General features: G+C 42.3%; 1 protein-coding gene across 2 annotated transcripts in view; it reads left to right on the plus strand.

The window, feature by feature from the left end:
* The first annotated feature begins 421 nt into the window (after positions 1-421).
* The window catches only part of LOC124545436 (fatty acid-binding protein, muscle-like), a 59,584-nt gene continuing 35,297 nt past the window's right edge, over positions 422-24,708 (plus strand). The window contains exon 1 of one of the 2 annotated variants that reach the window (XM_047124357.1): positions 422-488. In XM_047124357.1, coding sequence (XP_046980313.1) covers positions 464-488 — 25 coding nt within the window. In that variant the 5' untranslated portion in view covers positions 422-463. Of the gene's footprint in view, positions 489-14,663; positions 14,739-24,708 lie in introns of those variants that run through there. The other variant, XM_047124358.1, reaches the window with a different exon arrangement.

The raw sequence follows: 24,708 nt of genomic DNA on the forward strand, positions 1-24,708 counted from the left end.
AGGGATCGTTAAGAGCGGAGGACGAAAAATCAGTCATATCAGGCTGTTGGACCTGACCCTCTGGTTTCCCAGGCCACTCTTCCTTTGTTTATTGTACGGCTGTGAACTGCCTGGCTCAGTACATGAGCACTATTGGTGTTTGGAGTATCCACTTCCCTTAATGTTTCCACTACTTTTTTCACCTATCGCGGAAATACGCACTCACACTGTCATATCACATAAATAGCTGGATCAAGTAATCCGATAAGAACGTTATCTCGCCTTCCATCCTGTGCTGCAAAGTAACAAAGCAGCCACATGCAGAGAGGCTGTTGGATGTAACTGGCTGCCGCCAGTTCTACACCGGTGCACTATGACTCTTCGTGTATCCGCAATATCTGCCAAGAACGCAGAGTTCGACCGCAAATCGATGAAACAATTCTCCGGAATAATATATCTACTTGATGTCGACAGCCAAGAGAACATGGAGGACTTCTACTATGAGTTCGGTAAGTAGCTCGTCTTAAGATAAATCATGATCACTAGCAACAAGTGGAAATTTTACAATCTAAGCCACTTCCTGCAGAAACTACGCACGTTCTATCTTCCAAGTTACTGACTGTTGTGTCACTTCCATGTGAGGCTCGAATATTTTATTTCAATTTCTTACTAGCACTAGCACTCCGTCTTTAGGCCAAAGGGGCCCATCGGGACCATCCGACCGCCGTGTCATCCTCAGATGAAGATGTGGATAGGAGGGGCGTGTGGTCAGAACACCACTCCCCCGGTCGTTATGATGGTTTTCATTGACCGGAGCCGCTACTATTCGGTCGAGTAGCTCATCAATTGGCATCACGAGGCTGAGTGCCCCCCGAAAAATTGCAACAGCGCATGGAGGCCTGGATAGTCACCCATCCAAGCGCTGGCCAAGCCCGACAGCGCATAACGGGAACCGGTGTATCCACTGTGGCAAGGCCGTTGCCTCATTTTCTTACTGGTACAGTTAATATTTACAGGCAGACAGTTAATATTTACTAAAATCCATTTAACACATCCTACCCGTCTCGGTAGGCAACGGCCTTGCCGCAGTGGATTCCGTCAGATCACCGAAGTTAAGCGCTGTAGGGCGTGGTTGGCACTTGGATGGGTGACCATCCGAGTCGCCATGTGCTGTTGCCATTTTTCGGGGTGTACTCGGCCTCGTGATGCCAACTGAGGAGCTACTCGACCGAATAGTGGCGGCTCCGGTCAAAGAAAACCATCATAACGACCGGGAGAGCGGTGTGCTGACCACACGCCCCTTCTATCCGCATCCTCATCTGAGGATGACACGGCGGTTGGATGGTCCCGATGGGCCACTTTTGGCCTGAAGACGGAGTGCTTTTGCTTCTCGGTGTCACCAATGTAAGAAGACAGAAACTAAATAATGCACTCGTACATGTGCACTTGTAACACTTATGGAATTAGCATGGTGTTAGAAACATCGCTGGTGCGAAACTCAGCTTGCCTTTTTTCACATGATATACTGCGAACTATGGAAGCTCAAATAGTTGTAGGTACAGAGAGCTGGCTAAAGCCAGAAATCAGCCGAAATTTTTTCAAACGATCTAACAGTGTTCAGAAAGGATAGATTAAATACAGTTGGTGGTGGAATGTTTATTGCTGTCTGAGGTAGTTTGCCTTGTAGTGAAATTGAAGTAGACAGTTCACGTGAAATAGTATGGGTAGAGGTTATACCTGACAATTGGACTAAACTATTATTTGGATCGTTTTACCGACCCCGCAACTCAGAAGACATAGTTGCTGAACAGTTCAAAGAAAACTTGTGTCTCATTTCAAATAAGGACGCCGCTCATACAATTATAGTCGGTGGTGACTTCAATCTACCCTCGATATGCTGGAAAAATTATACGTTTAAAGCCGGTGGCAGGCATAAAAAAATCATACGATACTGTACGGAATGCATTCTCAGAAAATGATTTTGAACAATTAGTTCATGAGCCCACTCGAAGCGTAATTGTTTGAGAAAGCATACGTGAACTTTTAGCAACAAATAATCCTGGACAAATAGTGAGTGTTGTGACGAATACAGGGATTAGCGACCACAAGACAGTTGCTACTAGGCTGAATAGCGTAACACCTACAACCATCAAAAAGAAACGCAAAGTATATCTATTTAAAAAAGCCTTTCTAAGGGACAGTCATCACTCCTTCCGATCTGATGATGTAGGTGCAGAGAAGTTGCGGAATGTTTTCAAAGAGATAGTATCAACAGCAATTGGGAGATATATACCACATAAATTAATAAGTGATGGTACTGTTCCCCCATGGTACACAAAACTGGTCAGATCGTTGTTGCAGAAGCAACGAAAAAAGCATGCCAAATTTAAAAGAACGCAAAATCGCCAAGATTGGCAAAGTTTTACAGAAGTTCGAAATATAGCATGTACTTCAATGAGAGACGCTTTTAATAATTTCCACAACGAAATTCTGTCTCGAAATCTGACAGAAAACCCAAAGAGATTCTGGTCATATATAAAGCACACCAGTGGCAAGTGGCAAGACGCAGTCAATACCTTCACTGCGCGACAACAACGGTGAAGTTACTGATGACAGTGCCGCTAAAGCAGAGTTATTAAACACGGTTTTCCGAAACTCCTTCACCAAAGAAGACGAAGTAAGTATTCCTGAATTCCAATTTAGAACAACTGCCAAGATGAGAAACATAGAAGTAGATATCCTCGGTGTAACAAAGCAGCTTAAATCACTTAATAAAGGCAAGGCCTCCGGTCCAGATTGTGTACCAGTCAGGTTCCTCTCAGACTATGCTAATATTTTGCTCCATATTTAGCAATTATATGTAACCACTACCTCACAGAAAGATCCGTACCTAAAGAATGGAAAATTGCTCAAGTCACACCAATACTCAAAAAGGGAAATAGGAGTAATCCGCTGAATTACAGGCCTTTATCACTAACGTCCATTTGCAGTAGGGTTTTGGAACATATACTGTGATCGAACATTATAAAGTACCTCGAAGAAAACGATTTATTGACATATAGTCAACACGGATTCAAAAAATATCATTCTTGTGATACACAACTAGCTCTTTATACTCATGAAGTAATCAGTGCTATCGACAGGGGATGTCAAATTGATTCCATATTTGTAGATTTCGAGAAGGCTTTCGACACCGTTCCTCATAAGCGTCTTCTAACCAAACTGTGTGCCTACGGTGTATCGCCTCAGATGTGCGTCTGGATTCGTGACTTCCTGGCAGGAAGGTCACAGTTCGTAGTAATAGACGGAAAGTCATCGAGTAATATCCGGCGTTCCTCAAGGAAGTGTTATAGGCCCCCTATTGTTCCTGATCTATATCAACGACATAGGAGACAATCTGAGTAGCCGTCTTAGATTGTTTGCAGATGATGCTGTCATTTACCGTCTTGTGAAGCCATCAGATGATCGAAACGACTTGCAAAATGATTTAGATAAGATATCTGTATGGTGCGAAAAGTAGCAATTGACCCTGAATAAATAAAAGTGTGAAGTTATTCACATGAGTATTAAAAGAAATCGGCTAAAGTTCGATTACGCCATAAGTCACGCAAATCTGAAGGCTGTAAATTCAACTAAATACTTAGGGATTACAATTACAAATAACCTAAATTTGAACGATCACATAGATAATATTGTTGGTAGAGCAAACCAAAGACTGCGATTTATTGGCAGAACACTTAGAAGATGCAGCAGGTCTACCAAAGAGACTGCTTACACTACGCTTGTCCGCTCTATTCTGGAGTATTGCTGTGCGGTATGGGATCCGCATGAGATGGGACTGACGGATGACATCGAAAATGTACAAAGAAGGGCAGCTCGTCTTGTATTATTGCGAAATAGGGGAGATAATGTCACAGACATTATACGTGAATTGGAGTGGCAATCATTAAATCAGAGGCGTTTTGCGTTGCGACGAGATCTTCTCATGAAATTTCAATCACCAATTTTCTCCTCCGATTGCGAAAACATTCTGTTGGCACCCACCTACATCGAGAGAAATGATCATCACGATAAAATGAGAGAAATCAGAGCTCTCACAGAAAAATTTAAGTGATCGTTTTTTCCGCGTGCCGTTCGAGAGTGGAACGGTAGAGAGACAGCATGAAGGTGGTCCATTAAACGCGGCACCCCATTGCCGGCTGTTAGCGAAGGTACGAGCATGTGGAATAAGTTCACAGATATGTGTGGCACGAGGATTTCTTAAATAGTAGAACCCAGTACGTTGTTGTCGATGGTCAGTGTTCATCAGAGACAAGGGTATCGCCAACGGTGCCCCAGGAAAGAGTAATAGCACCGATGTTGTTCTCTGTATACATAAATAATTTGGCGGAAAGAATGTGAGCAATCTGCGGTTATTTGCTGCGTCATGAGATACTTGTTATGAAGTTTCATTTGGAGAATTAATAATCTACTCTGATGTACGTAAACATTAGGATCGCTACCTACCCCAAGATTAAATGCCACCTGGTTCCGCTGCGGACACATAACGCGGTATGAAAAGTAAGAAAGAAGAGCAGAGGCGGCTGAAGAATCACTCTAGCGACAATACGGGCCGAAAATGTAGAGTTCCAATGCCATAAGCTACTCTGACAGCCGGCCAGGGTGGCCGAGCGGTTCTGGGCGCTACAGTCTAAAGAACCGCGCGACCGCTACGGTCGCAGGTTCGAATACTGCCTCGGGTATGGATGTGTGTGATGTCCTTAGGTTGGTTCGGTTTAAGCAGTTCTAAGTTCTAGGGAACTGATGACCTCAGCAGTTAAGTCCCACAATGCTCAGAGCCATTTGAACCACTTTTTCTACTCTGACGAAGGAGAGATTAGTGTGGAGCTTCGCCTGTAAGCGAGCGTCTCGGAAACGGTGAAGCTGGTCAGATGTTCCCTTCTTTCCGTCGTGACCGTGTGTAGAATCTGGTTGAAGACACTTGCACGCTACGAAGTGTTGGGCGTCCACGTCACATGGCAGAACGAGTTGAGAAGCTTGGACGTTAGATGCCGCGGGATATGCGGCGATCTGTGGCAGATCTGACGGTGGACTATAATGCTGGTCACGTGCATGGGTTTCGGAGCACACCGTTCAGAGGAAATTGTTGACCACGGCAGCAAACGACCACTACGTGTTCCCATGTTGATCTCAGCTACATCCTCAATTTTAATTGAAGTGGACACTTGATCTTGCAGATCCGACATCAGATCAATCGAAAAGTATTGGTCAATCGGATGAATGACATTTCTTGTGATTAGGTAACTTAGCAGTGTTATACTATAGGGGACAGTCTCCTGGGCTTACACTGAACCAACGATAGTAATCGGAGGTGACTACGTGAATATTATTGGGGACCAGCCTCATCCTTTCTCGCTTTCTGTCTTCCTAGAGGGCTATAGCGCCTTCCAGCAGGAACAAATATTCGTGCAGAATCGTGTCACAGCTCGATAGAGAACTTACGTTGATGTCTTGGTCACCAGATTTGCGTAATATGAACCCAATGGAACACATATGGGACGCTATCACCCACCAGCTAAGTGCACAAAAATTACCGGCCTGTAATTTACTAAAATTGCGTTACCTATGTTAGACATCTAGTGCACCACGTACCTCCAGAAAAGTTACCAAAGATTTGTCGAATAGCAGGTGTATAGCGTTCCAAAGGTCGATTAATGTGCTATTAAGAAGATGGTCATATACTTTCCAACCAATATATTAACATAACATTTCTTCTCACTATCTTGTCGAAAACAAACATTTTGAGAAACATGGAATCATTCACCAAGATCAATATGAAAATGCGAATGTTGACCATAACGTGTTGTGTCCTACAAATCAAAATGATTCCTATCAAACTAACTGATGAGCCAAAACATTGTGACCACTTGCTCCAGCCCTTGTTTTTCTGTCTTTGGAATAAAATACAAAACTGATTCAGCGTGTAAGGGATCCGCCAGTTTGTCGGTAGGTTTGTGGAGATACGCGGCATTAGATGTCTACTCACTGGTCAAGTAAATCGTTTAAATAATGGGCCGCTGATTTGGAACGCAGTAATGGCGCCAGATAGGGACCTAGGTGGGTTCCGTAGGTTTAAAATTGAACGAGTTTGGCCGCCGAGACATAAGTTCACTATGAAGCTCTTCAAACCACTGTAGCACGGTTCTCGCTCCGAGACACTGACAATTATACTGCTGGAAAACGATATCGCCTTAGGGGAAAACATCAAGCATGAAGGGATGCTGGTGATTCGCCGATTACTATTGCGGGTCTCATGAAGCGCAGGAGAATGTCTCCCATAACATGATACTGCTGCCGCCAGCCTACGCCCGTGGCGTGCTGGACGTTCAGAGGCGCCGTTCACCTCAATGATGGCGTTCATGTAGACCTACATTGACCTAGCGTAGCAAAAATATAATTCGCTCGAAGTGCTGGTCCCGTGCTCACTGCAATTCTAACTGACGACTCCGTTGGGTCAATATGTGAAGTATGGATGGTCTGTTTCGTATCTCCATGTTCGACAGTGTACGATGAATGGTGGGCTCCGAAACACTCGCGCGTTACCAGCAATTTGCTCTTTCAGCAGAGATGCCACAGATCACTATCTATTCTACTTCACAAACAAGCCCCGACCCCATGTCACGTTCTGTGAAGAATCGTGCACGTCCAGTTATTTAGCACCTAGTATACTTTCACCCCTCTCTTTCCATAGATGTTCGCAACAGTAACACATGTCGGCTTGTCGGTTGAATCACGTTTTTGCTACACCATGGCAACAGTAATCTCCACAAACACAGCCATCCAGGCGATCCGCTGCTCAAAACGTGCACCGAACCACAGACGCAGGCTGGTGGGAACGGTATTATGCTATGATAGACATTCTCCTGCGCTTGCATTCTCCAGCTGTGGTAGTATAAGAAGACCGGGTCAGCTGCCGACCACCTGCATCCCTTCGCCCCTGATGCCTTCCCTGACAACGATGTCATCTTTCAGCAACATAATTGTCCGTGTCTCGAAGCCAGAATCGTGCTGCAGTGGTTCGAGGAGCATGATAGTGAAATTTCTTGGTCACCAAATTCGCCTGATGTGAAACCGATGGTTCCCATCTGGGTATGTATCGAGCGCCGTCATCGCGTACACAAGCCAGCTGGAATCACGTGACTTGTGCTAGGCATCCGGTCCCCCTAGGCATCCGTTGCCACATGGCTCCACAAATCTACCGACAACAGAATCGGTGATATATTTCGTTGAAAACATGTCCCAGCAACCTATTATGCAGGTAGTCATAAGGATGCCCGAAAGTGGATTTGAGCCACTGAGCCAATTACCAAAGGATTGGCGTAACACTTATGCGAACTCGATCATTGTTGTGAGGTAAAAAATGGTGTTCCGTGAAATAAGATCATTGAACAAATTTAAATCAACGCAGCGCTAAAGACATTCATTAGTATACTTAAATTATGGTTACAATATCCGATCCATACTGGAAAGAAACAGTAGTATTTACGTTTACATATTTTTTACATTGTCCAAGTCACGCACTGAATGTTTTGTTGCTGCCCATCACAATAGCAAAGAAAATGCCCATGCTCTACGCATCCACCATAATGACTGTTTATCATTGTTTAGGTCCACTTTCCGTAATAATAGCTGTTATCGATATCTTGGATGGTCTGCCACTACTAGACTTTAGACAAGCCCTTTACAACTCACCCGAACTCTTATATAATTCCATACGTTTCGTTGGCCGTATTAATACACTCTTACAAATATTTCAGCCTCTACCCTCTCCCAACAATTGAACTAATGGGGAAAATGTACATTTGGATAAGCAGGACGACAATTCGGTATAAAATGTAGATGATAAACATGCACGTATGCTATGATTAAAATTATTGGTATTCTCTGTCTTTTCTTCTTTTTCTTCAATTCGTAAATTAGGCATCAAAAGAAATAATAAATAACAATGATCAAAACACCTTTATCAAAGTAGCTTGCTACCAAAATCAGCAATCTGCTCTAGTAGAATATGGCGGAATTTTTCTCATACTAGGGAAACGTTTCATTATACTTGTTGTATCCAGTTGTAATAACTCTGATACATCTGAAAAATTTTATTTTCTGCAAAACCATACGAATTTTTTTAATGTCGTCAGTCTTTGAACTAATTTGAATAATAGCGCCATATCACTGAACAGATAAAAGAATGACCAGGCCTAGTTGCCGTACCTTGTCTAACTGCTTCCATGGACAAGTGAAGATTGATATTAACTGTTTCGTATAATTCTTGAACGATAACATTGTTCGCGGATTTGACAGAGATCCATTACAAAATATCAGGTAATAAGATAGTCAAAATGGCAATAACCATTTATTTCAAAATGATGGTGCTTCATCCTTGCCAGAGCATATCGATAACCATACGTCATCGCCATAACAACAGGCAGCGTCCTCCTGGTGCATCTTTGGCTACCAGCAGCCATCTTGACGACGACATGTCTGTGGAAACAGCGATCCTGAAACTGCCAACCAACACCACGAGGCGGAGACCGGTTACCATGTAGCTTGTCACACTGGCTCTTTTAATATGAATTGTTTATAGAACACACTATTAATATATAGTTTTTGTAAGCTGCTATTTGTATAACATTATACAAAATATTTATATTTTCTTCCATATCTTTATTCACTCATATGGACACTTCTTTCGTTAACCATTGTCTATTGGCTGAGGCTGACGTCACGTGGCGCGAATGCGCGTTCTCCACTTTACTTAACTCGTGGCAGATCAGCCATCAGCTCAATAATGCTATCGTTTCCCCTCTACTTTCCAATCTTCATATTCCGCCGCGCCTTTATCAACATATCCCATCAACTACACACCCTCAACATACTCTCCCAAAGAAACTTCAATCATTTCTTCAACCATTGTCCCCTCCCAAATCATGAACTCCGCCAACCCCGCCTTGTCATTTGCGTATCCTAATATCTATAAGTCGACTCCACCCAATCCACCTTCCTTCAGCCCACCTTTTTGCCCCATCTGCCTTTCTTCTCCCCCCCCCCCCCCCCCCAACCCCCTCGTTTCCCCAATAACCATGAGTTATTTACCAATTCCCCCTATCTACATAACCTCCTGTTCTGTCCCACCAGCCGCTCCTACCCCATTGCTGCTAAACGGCAGTCCTCCATCCTTATATCACTGCATTCCTGCCCTCCTCCCTGCCCAACATTCTCCCTTTCAACAACTGACTCCCTATTTCATAGCAGATCTTTCAAGTTTCTACTGACAGAAAAGTGCATCTTTCACGTATCAATGATTCAGCTACATGTTTTAAATGTGCCCTTATTGCGTTTCGTTTTACCTGTTATTACTACTGTTTTAATTAAAAGTGCAAGAAGTCATCTATAGTTTATCTATAAAACTTCCATTTTACTTTTCACCTTTAAAAAGCTTTAAATTCAATGTAAATATCTCCAGCATTTATTATTTTTTTCGTGTAATTTAATTTTTTTTACTATCATTTGCCCTTTACTACTGACAGCCCATCCCTCACCCGCCCGTGTGGGACAAGTGTTGAAGAAATATCAATAATAAAAACCCATCAGCAGTAGTAAACGAGTGTGATTTCACGCAACTGTCCCGTGCACTTCCGGCTGCAGCCACATGGGTAAGCCGGCCGCAGTGGCCGTGCGGTTCTAGGCACTCCAGTCCGGAGCCGCGCTCCTGCTACGGTCGCAGGTTCGAATCCTGTCTCGGGCATGGGTGTGTGATGTCCTTAGGTTAGTTAGGTTTTAGTAGTTCTAAGTTCTAAGGGACTGATGACCACAGCAGTTGAGTCCCATAGTGCTCAGAGCCATCTGCCAAATGGGTAAATGCGATGGCTCTGAGCACTATGGGACTTAACTTCTGAGGTCATCAGTCCCCTAGGCTTAGAACTACTTAAACCTAACTAACCTAACGACATCACGCACATCCATACCCGAGGCAGGATTCGAACCTGCGACCGTAGCGGTCGCGCGGTTCCAGACTGTAGCGCCTAGAACCCGCTGGGCCACTCCGGCAGGCTAAATGCGATGTTGTTGATCTTTCTTTGTCGCACACAATGCTAGTTTATGACATACCTATTTGATCTCAGACTCTTTATAGATTTACAGTGAGTTAGATCTGAGGATGAGGAGCATAGAGCCCGAAACATGTCATCATTTTTAAATAAATGATTGTTGTGGTCTTGACTATTTTTATTAACTCATGAATTATAGAACGAATTTAAAAATTTAAAATGCTATAGTATTCGACTTATGAAGAGTCGTAGCCTTGTGTTTAAAAATTTAACACACCAACTCAGTTTTAAAGTTAGAAACTGTGCATGTGTCTTGAAGCACCGTAACCCACAGCTCACAAATTGCTCAATGTTCACCCAGTATCTGAGAATAAGAGGGCTTAGCCATTTTGAAGAAACTTTACGCATAATCTCCCATGTTTTTGAAATTTCTCGCTGACACGAATCACAAAATAAGGAAAGGGAGAAACTTTATTGCTTGCTATATTTTCGCTGCTCACACAGCAAAACTTCATCATCGGGCGAACGGGATCGCGCAGTGATTAGCACACTGGATTCGCGTTCGGGAGAATGACGGTTCAGACTACATCCGGTCATCTTGATTTAGGTTTTCCCTGATTTCCCTAAATACTTTCAGGCAAATGCAGGGATGGAGTCCTTGAAAGGCCACGGCCGATTTCCTTCCCCATCCTTCCCTAATCCGAACGTGTGCTCCGTCTCTAATGACCTCGCTGTCGACGAGTTAAACACTAATCTCCTCGTCCTCCCCTGTATTACTTCTTCACTAATAACACGTTTTCTGGTTGTATATGCCATTGAATATACCTGATACATTATATCATTGAGAGACACATAGCTTGAGGCATATGACGTCATCAACACTGAAATATGTGAAACGGATGTTTTATGTATGAGAGTCGGTTATTTAAATAATAGAATTGCAAGGGGAGGGAGGGGGAGGAGCCTGTGTCTTTCTAACTAGACCTAATCTTTTCGTTTCTACTTTTGTTTAAAACCGAAGTACGAGTGGATAGTAAATTACACTCCGAAACCAATAGTTTCTTTGCGCCGGTTGTAAATTGCATTTTCAAGCGGTTGTTGTCAGGGGACTCCAAGCATTAGCGAGCTCGCTCACTTGCTTGTTCATCACCCAACGTACATCGGGCCGAGACGGTGACAACACAGGAACAAAAGGCGTTTTCTGTTCTCACTTCAGCCGGTGCATTTCTATTCCAACCGTGCGGCGTGGTCGGGGTTGCGAATCTGCAGCCCCCACCTCCCAACGTGTACGGCATTCCACTGCTGGCCTCCAAGGTCACCTGAAATCATGACACGTGATTCTTTTCTCGTGGACGTTTCTGGTACACTTAGTCTGCCTCCCCTAGAGCAAGTTAGGCTTACCTGCAACGCCGTAAGCAACGGGAAGCAATGCAACAAATCATGACAGGCTTCCTGAAGTTTCACACTCGTCTGGATAACTGTCATGCGTCCGATGGGCAGCATGTTGAACATTTGTGAAAGCTAAATTAGAACTCTTGTAAATATCTCTGGCATATACTGTTCGCGATAACTAACTGCGTACTAAAGGAAGCAGTTCACAGCCACATATCTGTTTTAGGGACTAACGACGTAATTGAGCTCATACGAAACTTTGGGCTTAATTACGCTGATCGCAAACATTATCTTCAACTTGTACAGTCCGCCAACATCATGAATGGTTTAAAGTGAGCATGACACATATCACTCTCAGTATCACAAAAGAAGAGTTGTGTTGGGAAACCATGAAAGTTGGTTCAGTCCCCTAAATGAAAAGTACTTCAGACACTGATATGTCCCCTTCTCGATATGACAATGTTCCCTCCTGCGTACCACATGCAGGATGGACGCAAAAATAATGAAACACAAAAACCGAACACATTACCAGGCGTAATGCGGTGTAAGAAAACCGTTGACATTCAAAACAGCTTCTACTCTTCCGGAAAAGATAAATACAAGTCCTGTACAGTTTTCATGGAAATCTTGAATCATCTTGGTGCAAAATAGTGGCAAGTTTGGTTAGCGATGTGGACAGTATTTATCTACGAACGGCACCTGTCCAATGTCGCCAATACGTTGGAAGTGTCAATCGCGATCAGAGTAGTGTTCTGTGTAGTTGTGAGCGTATTATGTCGGAGCTTCGAACGTGGACAAATTGTTGGTGCTCGTATGGTGCTTGCTTCCGTCACCAAGGGAGCTGAAGTGTTTGGGGTTTCAGGACGCATTGTATCGAAGATTTTCAGGACGTAATGTATTCAAGATTTGTACGGCGTACAAGGAAAGCGGAAGTCCGCTAAGTCACAACACGGACAAAAGTGTGCGTTGAATGATAGCGACAGACGGTCACTGAAGAGGGTTTTGATGAAAAATGAGATGAGGACAGCAGTGAAAGTCATTGCAGAATTGAATGTCACACTCGTGAACCCAGTCAGCACCAAAACAACAGGAAAGGGCTTCATACGCTGGGAATTACAAAGGCAGCTGGAATTCCAATACTCACCAGTGATGCAAATGCCTGTGACCGAAATGACACAGTGCAGAAGCCATAAAACTGGAGGATGGAGCAATGAAAAAATATCATTTTGTCAGATGAGTCTTGTTTCACACTGTTTCCAACTACTGGCGGGCGTTACGTCCCAAGAATGAAACTAGGTGCCGACTCGGTGAGGATTTTGACAGCTTTACTGCGGTATTCCATGACCCCAAAGTTGATCTGCAAGGCAGTACTGCCAAGTAGTATGTGGCCAGAATGACATTTTCACTCTGCAGCGGAGTGAGCGCTGATATGAAACTTCCTGGCGGATTAAAACTGTACGCTGGACCGAGACTCGAACTCCGGACCTTTGCCTTTCGCTGGCAAGTGCTCCACGAACTGAGCTACCCAAGCACGACTCACGCCCCGTCCTCACAGCTTTACTTCTGCCAGTACCTCGTCTCCTACCTTCCAGACATTACAGAAGCTCTCCTGCGAACCTTGCAGAACTAGCACTCCTGAAAGAAAGGATATTATGGAGACTTGGCTCTGCCAAAGCCTGGGGGATGTTTCCAGAATGATATTTTCACTCTGCAGCGGAGTGTGCGCTGATATGAAACCCATGTCTCCGCAATATCCTTTCTTTCAGGAGTGCTAGTTCTGCAAGGTTCGCAGGAGAGCTACTGTAAAGTTTGGAAGGTAGGAGACGAGGTACTGGCAGAAGTAAAGCTGTGAGGATGGGCCGTGAGTCGTGATTGGGTAGCTCAGTTGGTAGAGCACTTGCCCGCGAAAGGCAAAGGTCCCGAGTTCGAGTCTCGGTCCAGCACACAGTTTTAATCTGCCAGGAAGTTTCAGTATGTGACCAGTTTCTCCAATCAGGTCCATCCCATGGAGCATTGCTTGTTCTGCAGTGGTGATGCTGCGCTCCAAGATTACAGGACCACTGTCACACAGCTCGAGTCCTGCAGGACTGTCGCACATCCACTGGCCACCACCGTCATCAGACGCCAACATTATTAAGCCTTTGTGACCTGCTTGGGAGAAATGGGTGCTTTATTACTATCCACTTGCCGGCCGTTGTGGCCCAGCGGTTCTAGGCGTTTCAGTCCGGAACCGATCTGCTGTTACGGTCACAGGTTCGAACCCCGCCTCGGGCATGGATGTGTGTGATGTCCTTAGGCTAGTTAGGTTTAAGTAGTTCTAAGTCTATGGGACTGATGACCTCAGATGTTAAGTTCCATAGTATTCAGAGCCATTTGAACCATTTTACTATCCACGTCCATCAACGTCATCTGAATTTGCCATTATTTTGCTCGAAGAATGGTATAAGATTCCCATGAAAACTGTGCGGTACCTTCATTTATCCTTTCCGAACGAATGGATGCTGTTTTGAATGTCAACGTTTTCCCTGCATCGTATTACGCACGGTAATGTGTTCTTTTTTTGTGTTTCCGTATTTTTGTGTCCATCCGATATGTTGTACATGGGAGGTAACGTTCTCATATCGAGAAGGAAACATGTCAATGTGTGAAGTATTTTCCATTTAGGGGGGGACTGAACCAACTTTCGCGGACTCCCAAGCTAGTAACACCACATAACACTTCCTTTGTAATACTGGGAGTGATATGTGTGATGCTCACTTTAAGACATTCATGATGTTGACTGGCGGACTAAGCAGTGATCAGCGTAATTAAGCCCAAAGTTTCGTATGAGCTCAATTACGTCGTTGGTCCCTAAAACACATATTTGGCTGTGAACTGCTTCCTTCAATACGCAGTCAGTAACGTGAACAGTATATGCCTGAGGTACTCTTCTTACCTCGGGAGAACGTATGTCGTTACACGTTGATATCACTCAAATTTCAGGTTCCAGCGCACTGTGCTTTAGCTATCTGATAACACAGTTATCTAATCGTACTTCCTGTTTTGCAGAGAAGTAAGGCAGCTACACAGCTATATATTCAAGTGCAGCTCCGCGCAACTTGTTAACATCCATTGTTCACGTGTCCATCATGACTCTTGGTTCAGCCGTAGAATCTGCCAGCGACGCCGTCTCCAACCGTGTATCGATGAAGCAGTTCTCTGGAATAATATATAAACTTGACGTTGACACTCAAGAGAACTTGGAGGACTTAGTCTACGAAATGGGTGAGTGACACGTCTTTGCATAAACTACGATTGCTGACAACTGCAGGCCGAAGTGTTGCAGTGTAATTCACTTCATGAATAAACTTCCAGTGTTTCCGAATCCTCTCCACTGACAGCTGTGTGGCGTTCATATGAGGCCCCACGTTTTGTATTTCTGTTATATCGGAGTATCCTCTGCCACTTCTGCTGTCTACGAACATTTACTGGAAATCTACATAATGCTTCTTAGTTTCGCCTAAGGCGCTTATTGTCAAATTGTCGGGAAGATAGATGTAAACCGAACTGTTATCTTTCCAAATTATATTCTTCTGATCTCGTAATTACCACCGCCCTAGAAAAAATTGTGTCTGTTATGTTGTTGAACTTCCATTTCATGTTGTACAGACACCCACACATTCATGTCACACAATTTTTATTTTGATAACCTTGAGTAAAATGCTACGAAGCGGTAGGAAAAGAGAACAATGGAAGTTTAATAATAGAGGAGACTTGATATTTGTTAGAAGGGTTTCCGAAATCGGCGATACATGAATCTGTTCTCCAGCGTTTGGCGTTCTTAAGAAATAGGCTTCACAGCAGATAACGAAAGTACAGTGTATCTGAAAAATAAATCCCTAGTTTTAATGTGCCCTAGAAACTGTACAAGATGACGTACACTATTCTAGTTTGTGGTGTTTGATTCAGCAACTCCCCAAATTTATCTCCCTGTAGTTGGCTGGTCTGCTTGACCTTGAGGCGGCACCAGTGCCCTTCTTTCCCTCTGTTCCTTCAGTTCAGTCCTGGCGTGCGTGCAATGCAATGCAGAGCAACTGAGCAACCATGTGTGCTCCGCAACAGAAAGCGCAGAGTGTTATTTGGCTTGTGAAAACTGAGTCAGTTATAACAGTGCAATCTAATTTTAGACGTCAGTATGGTGGTGAACCACCTATAGCAAAAACTATCCGTCAGTGGCTACAGTCTTTCAAGGAAAACAGTAATGTTTTAAAAGTAAAATCACCAGGTAGACCGAGGATTTCTGAAGACATTGTTGAACAGATTCTTGTTTCGTGTGTTAGGAGCCCGAAGAAATCATTTGCCAGACGTAGTCTACAATTAGAAGTGCCTATATGTACTGTGTATGATGTGCATAAAAGACTTAAGTTGTACGGCTACAAATTGTAGCTGTTAAATGAAATAAAACCTATTGATAAAATCGAAAGGTATGAGTTTGCTGTTGACTTTCTACACAGAGTAGGTGATCAGAGACATCAATCATTTATGAGAAAGAATTGTCGTGGCGGTTGGGACAGTTACATTTGAAATGTTGGTGAATACGTGGCGAGAAGTTGCATGGGGGCTTAATTAAATAAAATGCAAATAATTTTAGTTTTTAGATTTAGTAGCTGTCTGTTCGGTTACGCTGTCTCGTAACCGGTTGGCCCTGACTAGTATTAGTACGCAATCTGACTGCATAGAATAACAACAAAGAATGAAAGGAAACTTCCGTTAACACAATTAATGAATTAAGTCCCCAGCAACTATAAATGCTACGAAACAACAAAGCACAAGCGTAACTGTTCTGTGTGTGGAAGTGTGAATCAACGTACACATCTGGCACTGTTCTTCCTCAATAAGACAAGATATTTTAAATACCATTTACACTGAATTAATTAAATAAAACTGAAATACTATAATTGCACATAGAAACCCGAATTACAGTCTAATACATGAACACAAGCCAGATGCTTTGTTGACTGAACCTGTGACCAAGAGGCATTGTTAGTTAGGAAATTAAAAAAAAAAAAATAAAAAGAATGTTTTTTACCTTCATATATATTGACTAAAAATACACTCTGATCATTACAACATCTCCATTCGAACAACATCTGCTGTCTAGCTCTTCAAAACAACTGCACACGACATGGCCTCAAATAGTACAGCTATTAACATCCTCTCAGCAAAGCACTAACCACCACAACTTCTGAACAAGCACTGCCAGTGGAGGCGGCGGAATAAAACTCTTTGGCGCAATCTCTGGCGCTGTGACTCAGTGTAGCCACCTTTCAAAGTGGAATATCCTCTCGATGTGTGTAGGGCAACAAATGGCGTCCACGCTGAAGTCTATTTACATTAAACAAAACTTGAAGGAATTCTCTTTCATGATATGTACTCATTGACATAATTTTTCGTTAATTTCCCTATTAAATTTATACTTAAAACTACAGAGTTCTTTTTCAAATACCCTGTATATATAGATCTCTGAGAACGAAAAAGTATCACAGAGGCTGAGGAAACTTAAATGATAAATTCTTGTGTTTGTGATTACCTATAGCTTGCAGATATGGAAAATATGTCATGTTATTATACCTTTACTTAATTTATTGTCGTATTAGTGAAGGAAGTACATACCCATCAGCGGCAACTTATACAGTGCTGAAAAAAAAAAAAGATTAGTACATCTGGACAGACGACGTCGATTTTATTCGGATGACGGCATATGCCACATGAGGGGTAGTGGAGGTACAGATAATAGTTTAAACGCCGTTCGCCGTTCGCCAACAATAGGATAGTGTCATAGGTAACAGAGCGCCATCTGTGTCTACCCTTTAATAGGTGACACCCACAGCCAGAAGCCACAGTGTGGTGCAAACGTTTGAAGGAAGCAGTCAAACATGACGACATCACCCAGGAAATGTCACCAAAACATTCCCCTCGCCATAACACTCCCTCCTGCTTTCAGGGAGTTTGGTTTTAGACGATTCACACCGAACACGCCAACGCCCATCTGTCTGATGGAGCATAAGAATCTATTCATTTGAAAAGACCACCTATCGCCACTCAGTGAACGCCCAGATGCGGTATTTGCGTGCAGATTCCAGACTTCGTCGTCGATGAACCAGGCGCTAGCTGCTGAAGCCCATGCGCAACAAGGTTAGCTGAACGGCCGTTGAGGAGAGACTGCTGGTAGCCCTTTGGTTCATCTGGACAATCAGTCGCTCAACGGTGATACGCGTATCTCTGCCATCTGCAGCCCTTAGTTCGCCACAGTTGCCTCGGCAATGCTGCCACTTGCCGTCTATGAATCCTTATCGCACGTTGACGTCGAACATGGGCAATGTCACGTTAATATGACAGGACGATGTAGTTTATTAGCAACCATTATGACTTCATGAAAATGGAATTCACATCATGTCAATGTTCGATCATCAAACAACTTACATGCCTTGGTGCTATTTAGACTATTGGCTCTTACAACCACTTATGTTATGCCGAAAGCCCCCGACTTTTAAAGTTAGATACGTTCTCACTTCCCTTGATCCACGTGCAAAATACGGCGGTCAGCAAAGCAGTCCGCCGAAGTATTCCTTGCAGCTGTACTATTATTTTAAAATTACTAGAGAACAGAGGGAGAAGGTTTGAATGACACTATGATAGTAATTGTAGAGACTCAGAATGAGACCTTATATTCAACCATAAACGTTAGTCAAATGGCTGTTAATCTATATCTATACCTACGTAACTACTCTGCTCTTCACACTTAAGTGCCTGGCAGAGCGCTCATAGACACCTCTTTCTCATTATTTCTCTACCGTTCCACTCCATAGCAACTCGTGGGAGAAAGAAACACTTAAATCTTTCATGTGAGGGCTGATTACTCTTACTTTAGAATGAAATTTTCACTCTACAGTGGAATGTGCGCTGATATGAAACTTCCTGGCAGATTAAAACTGTGTGCCGGACCGAGACTCGAACTCGGGACCTTTGCCTTTCGTGGGCAAATGCTCTACCGACTGAGCTACCCAATCACGACTCACGCCCCGTCCTCACAGCTTTAACTCCTCTGTAGGTTGAAAATTTCATTCTAGAAACATCCCCCAGGCTGTGGCTAAGACATGTCTCCGCAATATCCTCTCTTCCAGGAGTGCTAGTTCTGCAAGATTCGCAGGAGAGCTTCTGTGAAGTTTGGAAGGTAGGAGACGAGGTACTCGCGGAATTAAAGCTGTGAGGATGGGCCGTGAGTCGTGCTTGGGTAGCTTAGTCGGTAGAGCACTTGCCCGCGAAAGGCAAAGGTCCCGAGTTCGAGCCTCGGTCCGGCACACAGTTTTAATCTGCCAGAAAGTTTTTTACTCTTATTTTATTACAATGATCATTTCTCTGTATGTAGGTGGGTGTCAACAAAATGTTTCCGCATTTGGAGGGAAACGTTGGAGACTGAAATTATGGCAATATACCTTACTACAACGATAAAAGCCTTTATTTTAATGAATGACATCCCAATTCGCTTATCATATACGTGGCACTCTCTGCCCTGTTTCGCGATAGTACAGAACGGACTGCCTTCCTTTGAACTTCTCCAATTTTCTCCCTCGATCCGAATAGTTCCGACGTATTTAGTTGAATTTGCAGCCTTTAGGTTTATGTGGTTTATCCCATAACCGAAATTTAACGAATTCCTTATGGTACTCATGTGGATGCACTCACACTTTTCTTTATTTAGGGTCATCTACCACTTTTCGAACCATATAGATATTTTGTCTATATAATTTTCCAAATGGTTTTGACCTTCTGATGGCTTTCCAGACAGTAAATGGCAGCTTCATCTGAAAACAATCGAAGAAGGTTTTTTTCCTAAATGGTTTATATAGATCAGGAAGAGCAAACAGCCTGTATCACTTCCTTCGGGAACGCCAAATATCACATTTTATTCGATGACTCTCTGTCAATTACTACGAACTGTGATCTTATCGACAGGAAATCTCGAATCCAGTTGCACAACTGAGACGATACTCCATAGTCACCCAATCTACGCATATAAAAGGCAACGTCTTGACTGACTCATCATCGCCCAGATGAAACCGCTGAGGATAAAAACCTGAAAGTTGGACAGAGTTTTGATCTTACACTGTAGGCGTCCCAAAGAATGGATTTTTCGGAATTCCACCTCTAACGGTTTTTGGAAATATGCCACTATTAAGGCAATTTTGAAGACGGAACCACGAAAATTGGTATTTGTTTTCTCGATCAGAAATCTTTTGTAAACAAAAGCTGCCTTCTTTTTATTCCAGTGTATTTTATTTGTTCCAGAAGCGTTTCACCTTTTTCTTTAAGGCATCTTCAATGGAATCTAAAATGATACAGTTTTGTTTTGATATTCAATATTTGTAGATTATAAAACAGTTCACTTTTTTTACATAAGTAAGCGGTTACTTGCAATTATTTGAGTATTTGGCTGGCATCTGTGTTTCCTTCTACCTGGTCACATGCTGGAGGTTGCATTATAACTACGCTTACGACACATAAGCAAATTTTGTGTGGAGCATTATTAGTCTTCTGTCACTAGTTGTAGATATTTTACCGAGAACTGTGATTTAAAGTCGTAACTACTGTGTGTTCACAGCAGGTCTCTTTCTGTTCGGTTTGTTCATATATTTTTATATTGCCAGCCTAACGAAGTACACGCTGAAAACTAACGTTGTTTTCTTACTAATTCTCTAGTTAATCCGATGTTGACACTGCTGTCTTCTCTCATATCTTCCCTTCTCCATATGCTTTCTGCTTCTATAATTAGATTTCCTGTGTAATCTTCACCTAGATAGAAGAGGAAATAGCAGTGTCAACATTGGATTAAATAGAGAAATAATAAAAAAAAGGAATACATAACATAATAACCAACATGAAAACGCAAGAAAACAACACAGAATCCGAAACACTGAGAAAACTTAGGACAAAACTTCAAAATGAAAATGTCGTTATTTCAAAAGCAGACAAGAGTAACAGAGTAGTATTTATACATGAAGAACAATATGTTGAAAAAATACAAGAATTCATCTCACTGAATAGCTCTACAAGAATAAAATATGGCCCAACAAACTGATTGCAGACAAAAGTAAAAAACCCTCTGAATAACACGGATAAGAGAAAACTGTCAGACAATAGTCCCACTTCACCTGTCCTCCGAAGCCAACCCAAAATCCATAAAACGAATATCCCTATAAAGCCAAAGACTGATCTCAGAAAATTCCCCACTTACAATGTTAGAATTACAGTCTGAAAACTTCACACTGTAAGAACAAAGAACCATTAAAACAACTTCTCAGCTAATCCAACAAATAAGATATAAAAATCCCAGACATAACAACAACTCTCTCATTTCATATAGAAAGCGTGTATTCCATTGTACTAGTAGCAGAACCAATACACATTGTAGATAAAAATTTGAAAACACTTAGTCAGTTGATGACTAGATTAATGAAATACATTGATAAAGCTCATAATAGAACAAATACCTCCATTTCAATAATGAACCTTATTTACAAGAAGGTGGATTACCAATGGAGTCCCCAGCCTAAGGAGTCCTAGCAAATATTTTTATAAACCACATTGAACACATCATTTTCGAAAAAATAGTAGCAAAAAATTGTATTCTTACAAATATATGGATGACATCCTGTGCTTCAAAATGAATCACAATTAAAACTGAAAACCCACATGCTGATGTCAACAAGATATATAAAAATATGAAATTCACAATTGAAAGAGAACAGTATAAAAAACCGTAGCATGTTATTGAAATTTACTGCAAACCCACAGCAATTGACATTATCATTCCCCAATCTCGAACGACCCACACTCACTGAAGCAAGCAGAACTTCTACATATGCTCCATAGACTCAACAGAATGTCACTCAACAATGAAAACTACCAAAAAGAGCTTCACATAATAATGGCTCTGAGCACTATGGGACTAAACATCTTAGGTCATAAGTCCCCTAGAACTTAGAACTACTTAAACCTAACCAACCTAAGGACATCACACACACCCATGCCCGAGGCAGGATTCGAACCTGCGACCGCAGCAGTCTCGCGGTTCCGGACTGCAGCGCCAGAACCGCACGGCCACCGCGGCCGGCGTAATAATGCAGATAGCCAAAAACAATGGCTTCTATTGTAACATGTTACAAAGAACAACAACAAAACTGAAAGTGAAATAAAAACATATATCCACAGGCAACAACACAACAGAACCAAACACTATCACAAACACCCATTACCATAACGACTACACAAAATAATCAGGAAAATATAAGAGAACACAGAAGATGGTATACAATGACACACAGACACAAACACACAGACAAAATCACCATGACTTTCAAAAGACTGGGCGTAAAAATAGAATACACTACAAACAATTCTGTCCAAAAATATACCACAAAACTAACAAAGGACATAGATATGTACCAGCAAAAAAGTGGTTCAAATGGCTCTGAGCACTATGGGACTTAACATCCATGGTTATCAGTCCCCTAGAACTTAGAACTACTTAAACCTAACTAACCCAAGGACATCACACAACACTCAGCCATCACGAGGCAGAGAAAATCCCTGACCCCGCCGGGAATCGAACCCGGGAACCCGGGTGTGGGAAGCGAGAATACTACCGCACGACCACGAGCTGCGGGCTGTACCAGCAAGCAGGTGTATATCAATGACAATACAGAACTTGTGACGGCAATGTAACACTTGCGTGATGAGTGAGAAAGCAGTACATGGACAAATAGTACATTTGATAGCAGACACAAAGATCATATGAGGGCCTGGAAGTATAGGACAAACTATATTTACGGAACACCTAAGAGAACACAAGCACAAATCAACCTGTAGAGAAGAAGACATGACAACAATCAGAATCAACAATGAAAAATCTCCTAACCTTGCAAGAAAATTATCATATACAAAAAGGCAAAACAGAAAAGAAAATCATGTTGAATGATCAAGTGTATGTGACAGCCAACTCACTACTTAATCAACAGCTAAAATAATAGAGTAACACTCCTACCACCCTAAATTTTTCCACTTACTCATCGATAAACCCCTCCACAAAACATTTCAACCAAAACTTACATCAGCTGAACACCAAAACATTCAACCACTGTCTGACATTTATCACATTCACATTTAACTTTCTACAACTCGCCCTGAATAACCACTGAAACAACCACCCACCCCGCACCCACCCCTACACACACATAAAATCATACACGTACAGTCTCCCGCTCTCTCTCTCTCTCTCTCTCTCTCTCTCTCTCTCACACACACACACACACACACACACACACACACACACAGATAAAAAAAGACGTTAGTTTACAGCATGTATTTCGTTAGGTTAGCCACATGTACGTAAACTAATCAAACTCGGATGGGACATAAAGAAGTGAACTTTGATGTCCAAACATTAAATGAAACTCAATGTATAGAATTTCTTGCGGTCCAGTTGGATAACAAGTTGAAACATAATGAATAAATAGCTGAACTAATCAAAAAGTTCAGTTAAACACGTTTTGTTCTCAAAACCACCTCTCATAATGCAGACCTAAAGTGAAGAGAAATATCTTTTTTGTATATTTTCGCTCTTTGTTGCCTTATGGAACTATCTTAGTAGGCTGTACACCTAGTGTAAACAGAGTGTTTATTAGCAGTAGCAAGCTGTAAGAAGACTATGTAAAGCATTTAACCAAATACCTTGCAGAAATCATTTTAAGTATCTTAGAATTCTTACACTAACAAGGGTAACCCGCCATACATCTCCCACTGATGCGGTGGACACTTGGCTGGTTTATGGAAGGATGAAAATAAAGTGACACGTATTTCGGCTTAGGTGCCAACGACCAATAGCTTCCGAGAAAATGATGACCAAAGTTTCGACGCGACTTCATCAGGCTACTCACGCGGCCTCGACTCCAACGCGATGGTAGCGCAGTAGCTAAATAGCAGATCTCCGAAATTTTGCGCACCGTGTTCAAATCCAGTCTTACGTTTTTGTTTTCTACTAAGTGACATCTATATTTTTATGACATCGTGGTACACCATGGAATTAATGGCAAAAAACAAAGATTTAAAATCTTTTAAAAATTGTTTGTATCACACAACTGGCATGGATTAACGCCTTCCAGGAAACAGCTACCGACAGGTCTCGTTTGTTTCCAAGAAACTGGTTACATGCTTGGTCCTAGAGTCCATCGCTATGTAAACCATGTAATGAAATGACATTAGAATGTGCACGTAGTAACCACAGAATTGGAAAGGGGACAAAAGAAACCTATAATCAGTTTCTGTAGAAACTTTGCAACATTACGTAAAAATGGAACCGTTTCTGCACATTATTTACTCGTGAGATGAGCAAAACGATTCCTCTTTATACGAAGAGCTGTTTGCCGACCAAATAGGAATATCGCCAGGTCCATTAAAAATAATGCCATCAAAGTGCATGCCGTTACTAAACGTATACTTTTATTGACACATGAACAATTACTTTCCCCGATACGGAAGCGCCTTACTCCCATCACACAGTAAAGGGAAATCAAAAGTGGAAGCGTTGAAACTAAGATACGCGCCTTGATGTGTAATCAGCTGCATGGTCCAGTTTTCGAGAAAATGCCTCGATGTGTGTGATTTACCATGGATTTATCTTTATATCGCGATGTCTTTTTCTAATGGATTTACACCAAAAATTGTGAACTGTGGCATATGCCTTCCTGCGTTCCTCCCTTTGTTCCGAATTTTATCCTTTGAATGTTTTTATGGATACAATGGTTCTCCTGAAGCATAAAAATAAAATACAAAGCAAAAATTGAAATGTTTTTGAGTTTTAGTTACTATTAATTGTACAAGATTTTTGATGATAAGATCTGAATTGGTTATGTTTTTTGTCAATAATTCTATCGTATTTTGTGATGTCACAAAACGTACCTATGTCACATACTTTCGTGATGACAAAAGAAAAACAAAACATAATATCGGGTTTGAAGACGGGACGCGAACTCCCTTAATTTTGCAATGCGTGAGTCAACTAATGATGTCGCGGCGAAAGTTTGACCGTCGTTTTCTCGAAAACTATTGAGTGTTGGCACCTAAGTTGAAATTGGTGTACCTGTGTTGTCACCCCTCTATCACCATGCCAAGTTTCGATTGCATCAGAGAGCCACCA

This window comes from Schistocerca americana, chromosome 8 (assembly GCF_021461395.2).
Source record: "Schistocerca americana isolate TAMUIC-IGC-003095 chromosome 8, iqSchAmer2.1, whole genome shotgun sequence".
Lineage (NCBI taxonomy): Eukaryota > Metazoa > Arthropoda > Insecta > Orthoptera > Acrididae > Schistocerca > Schistocerca americana.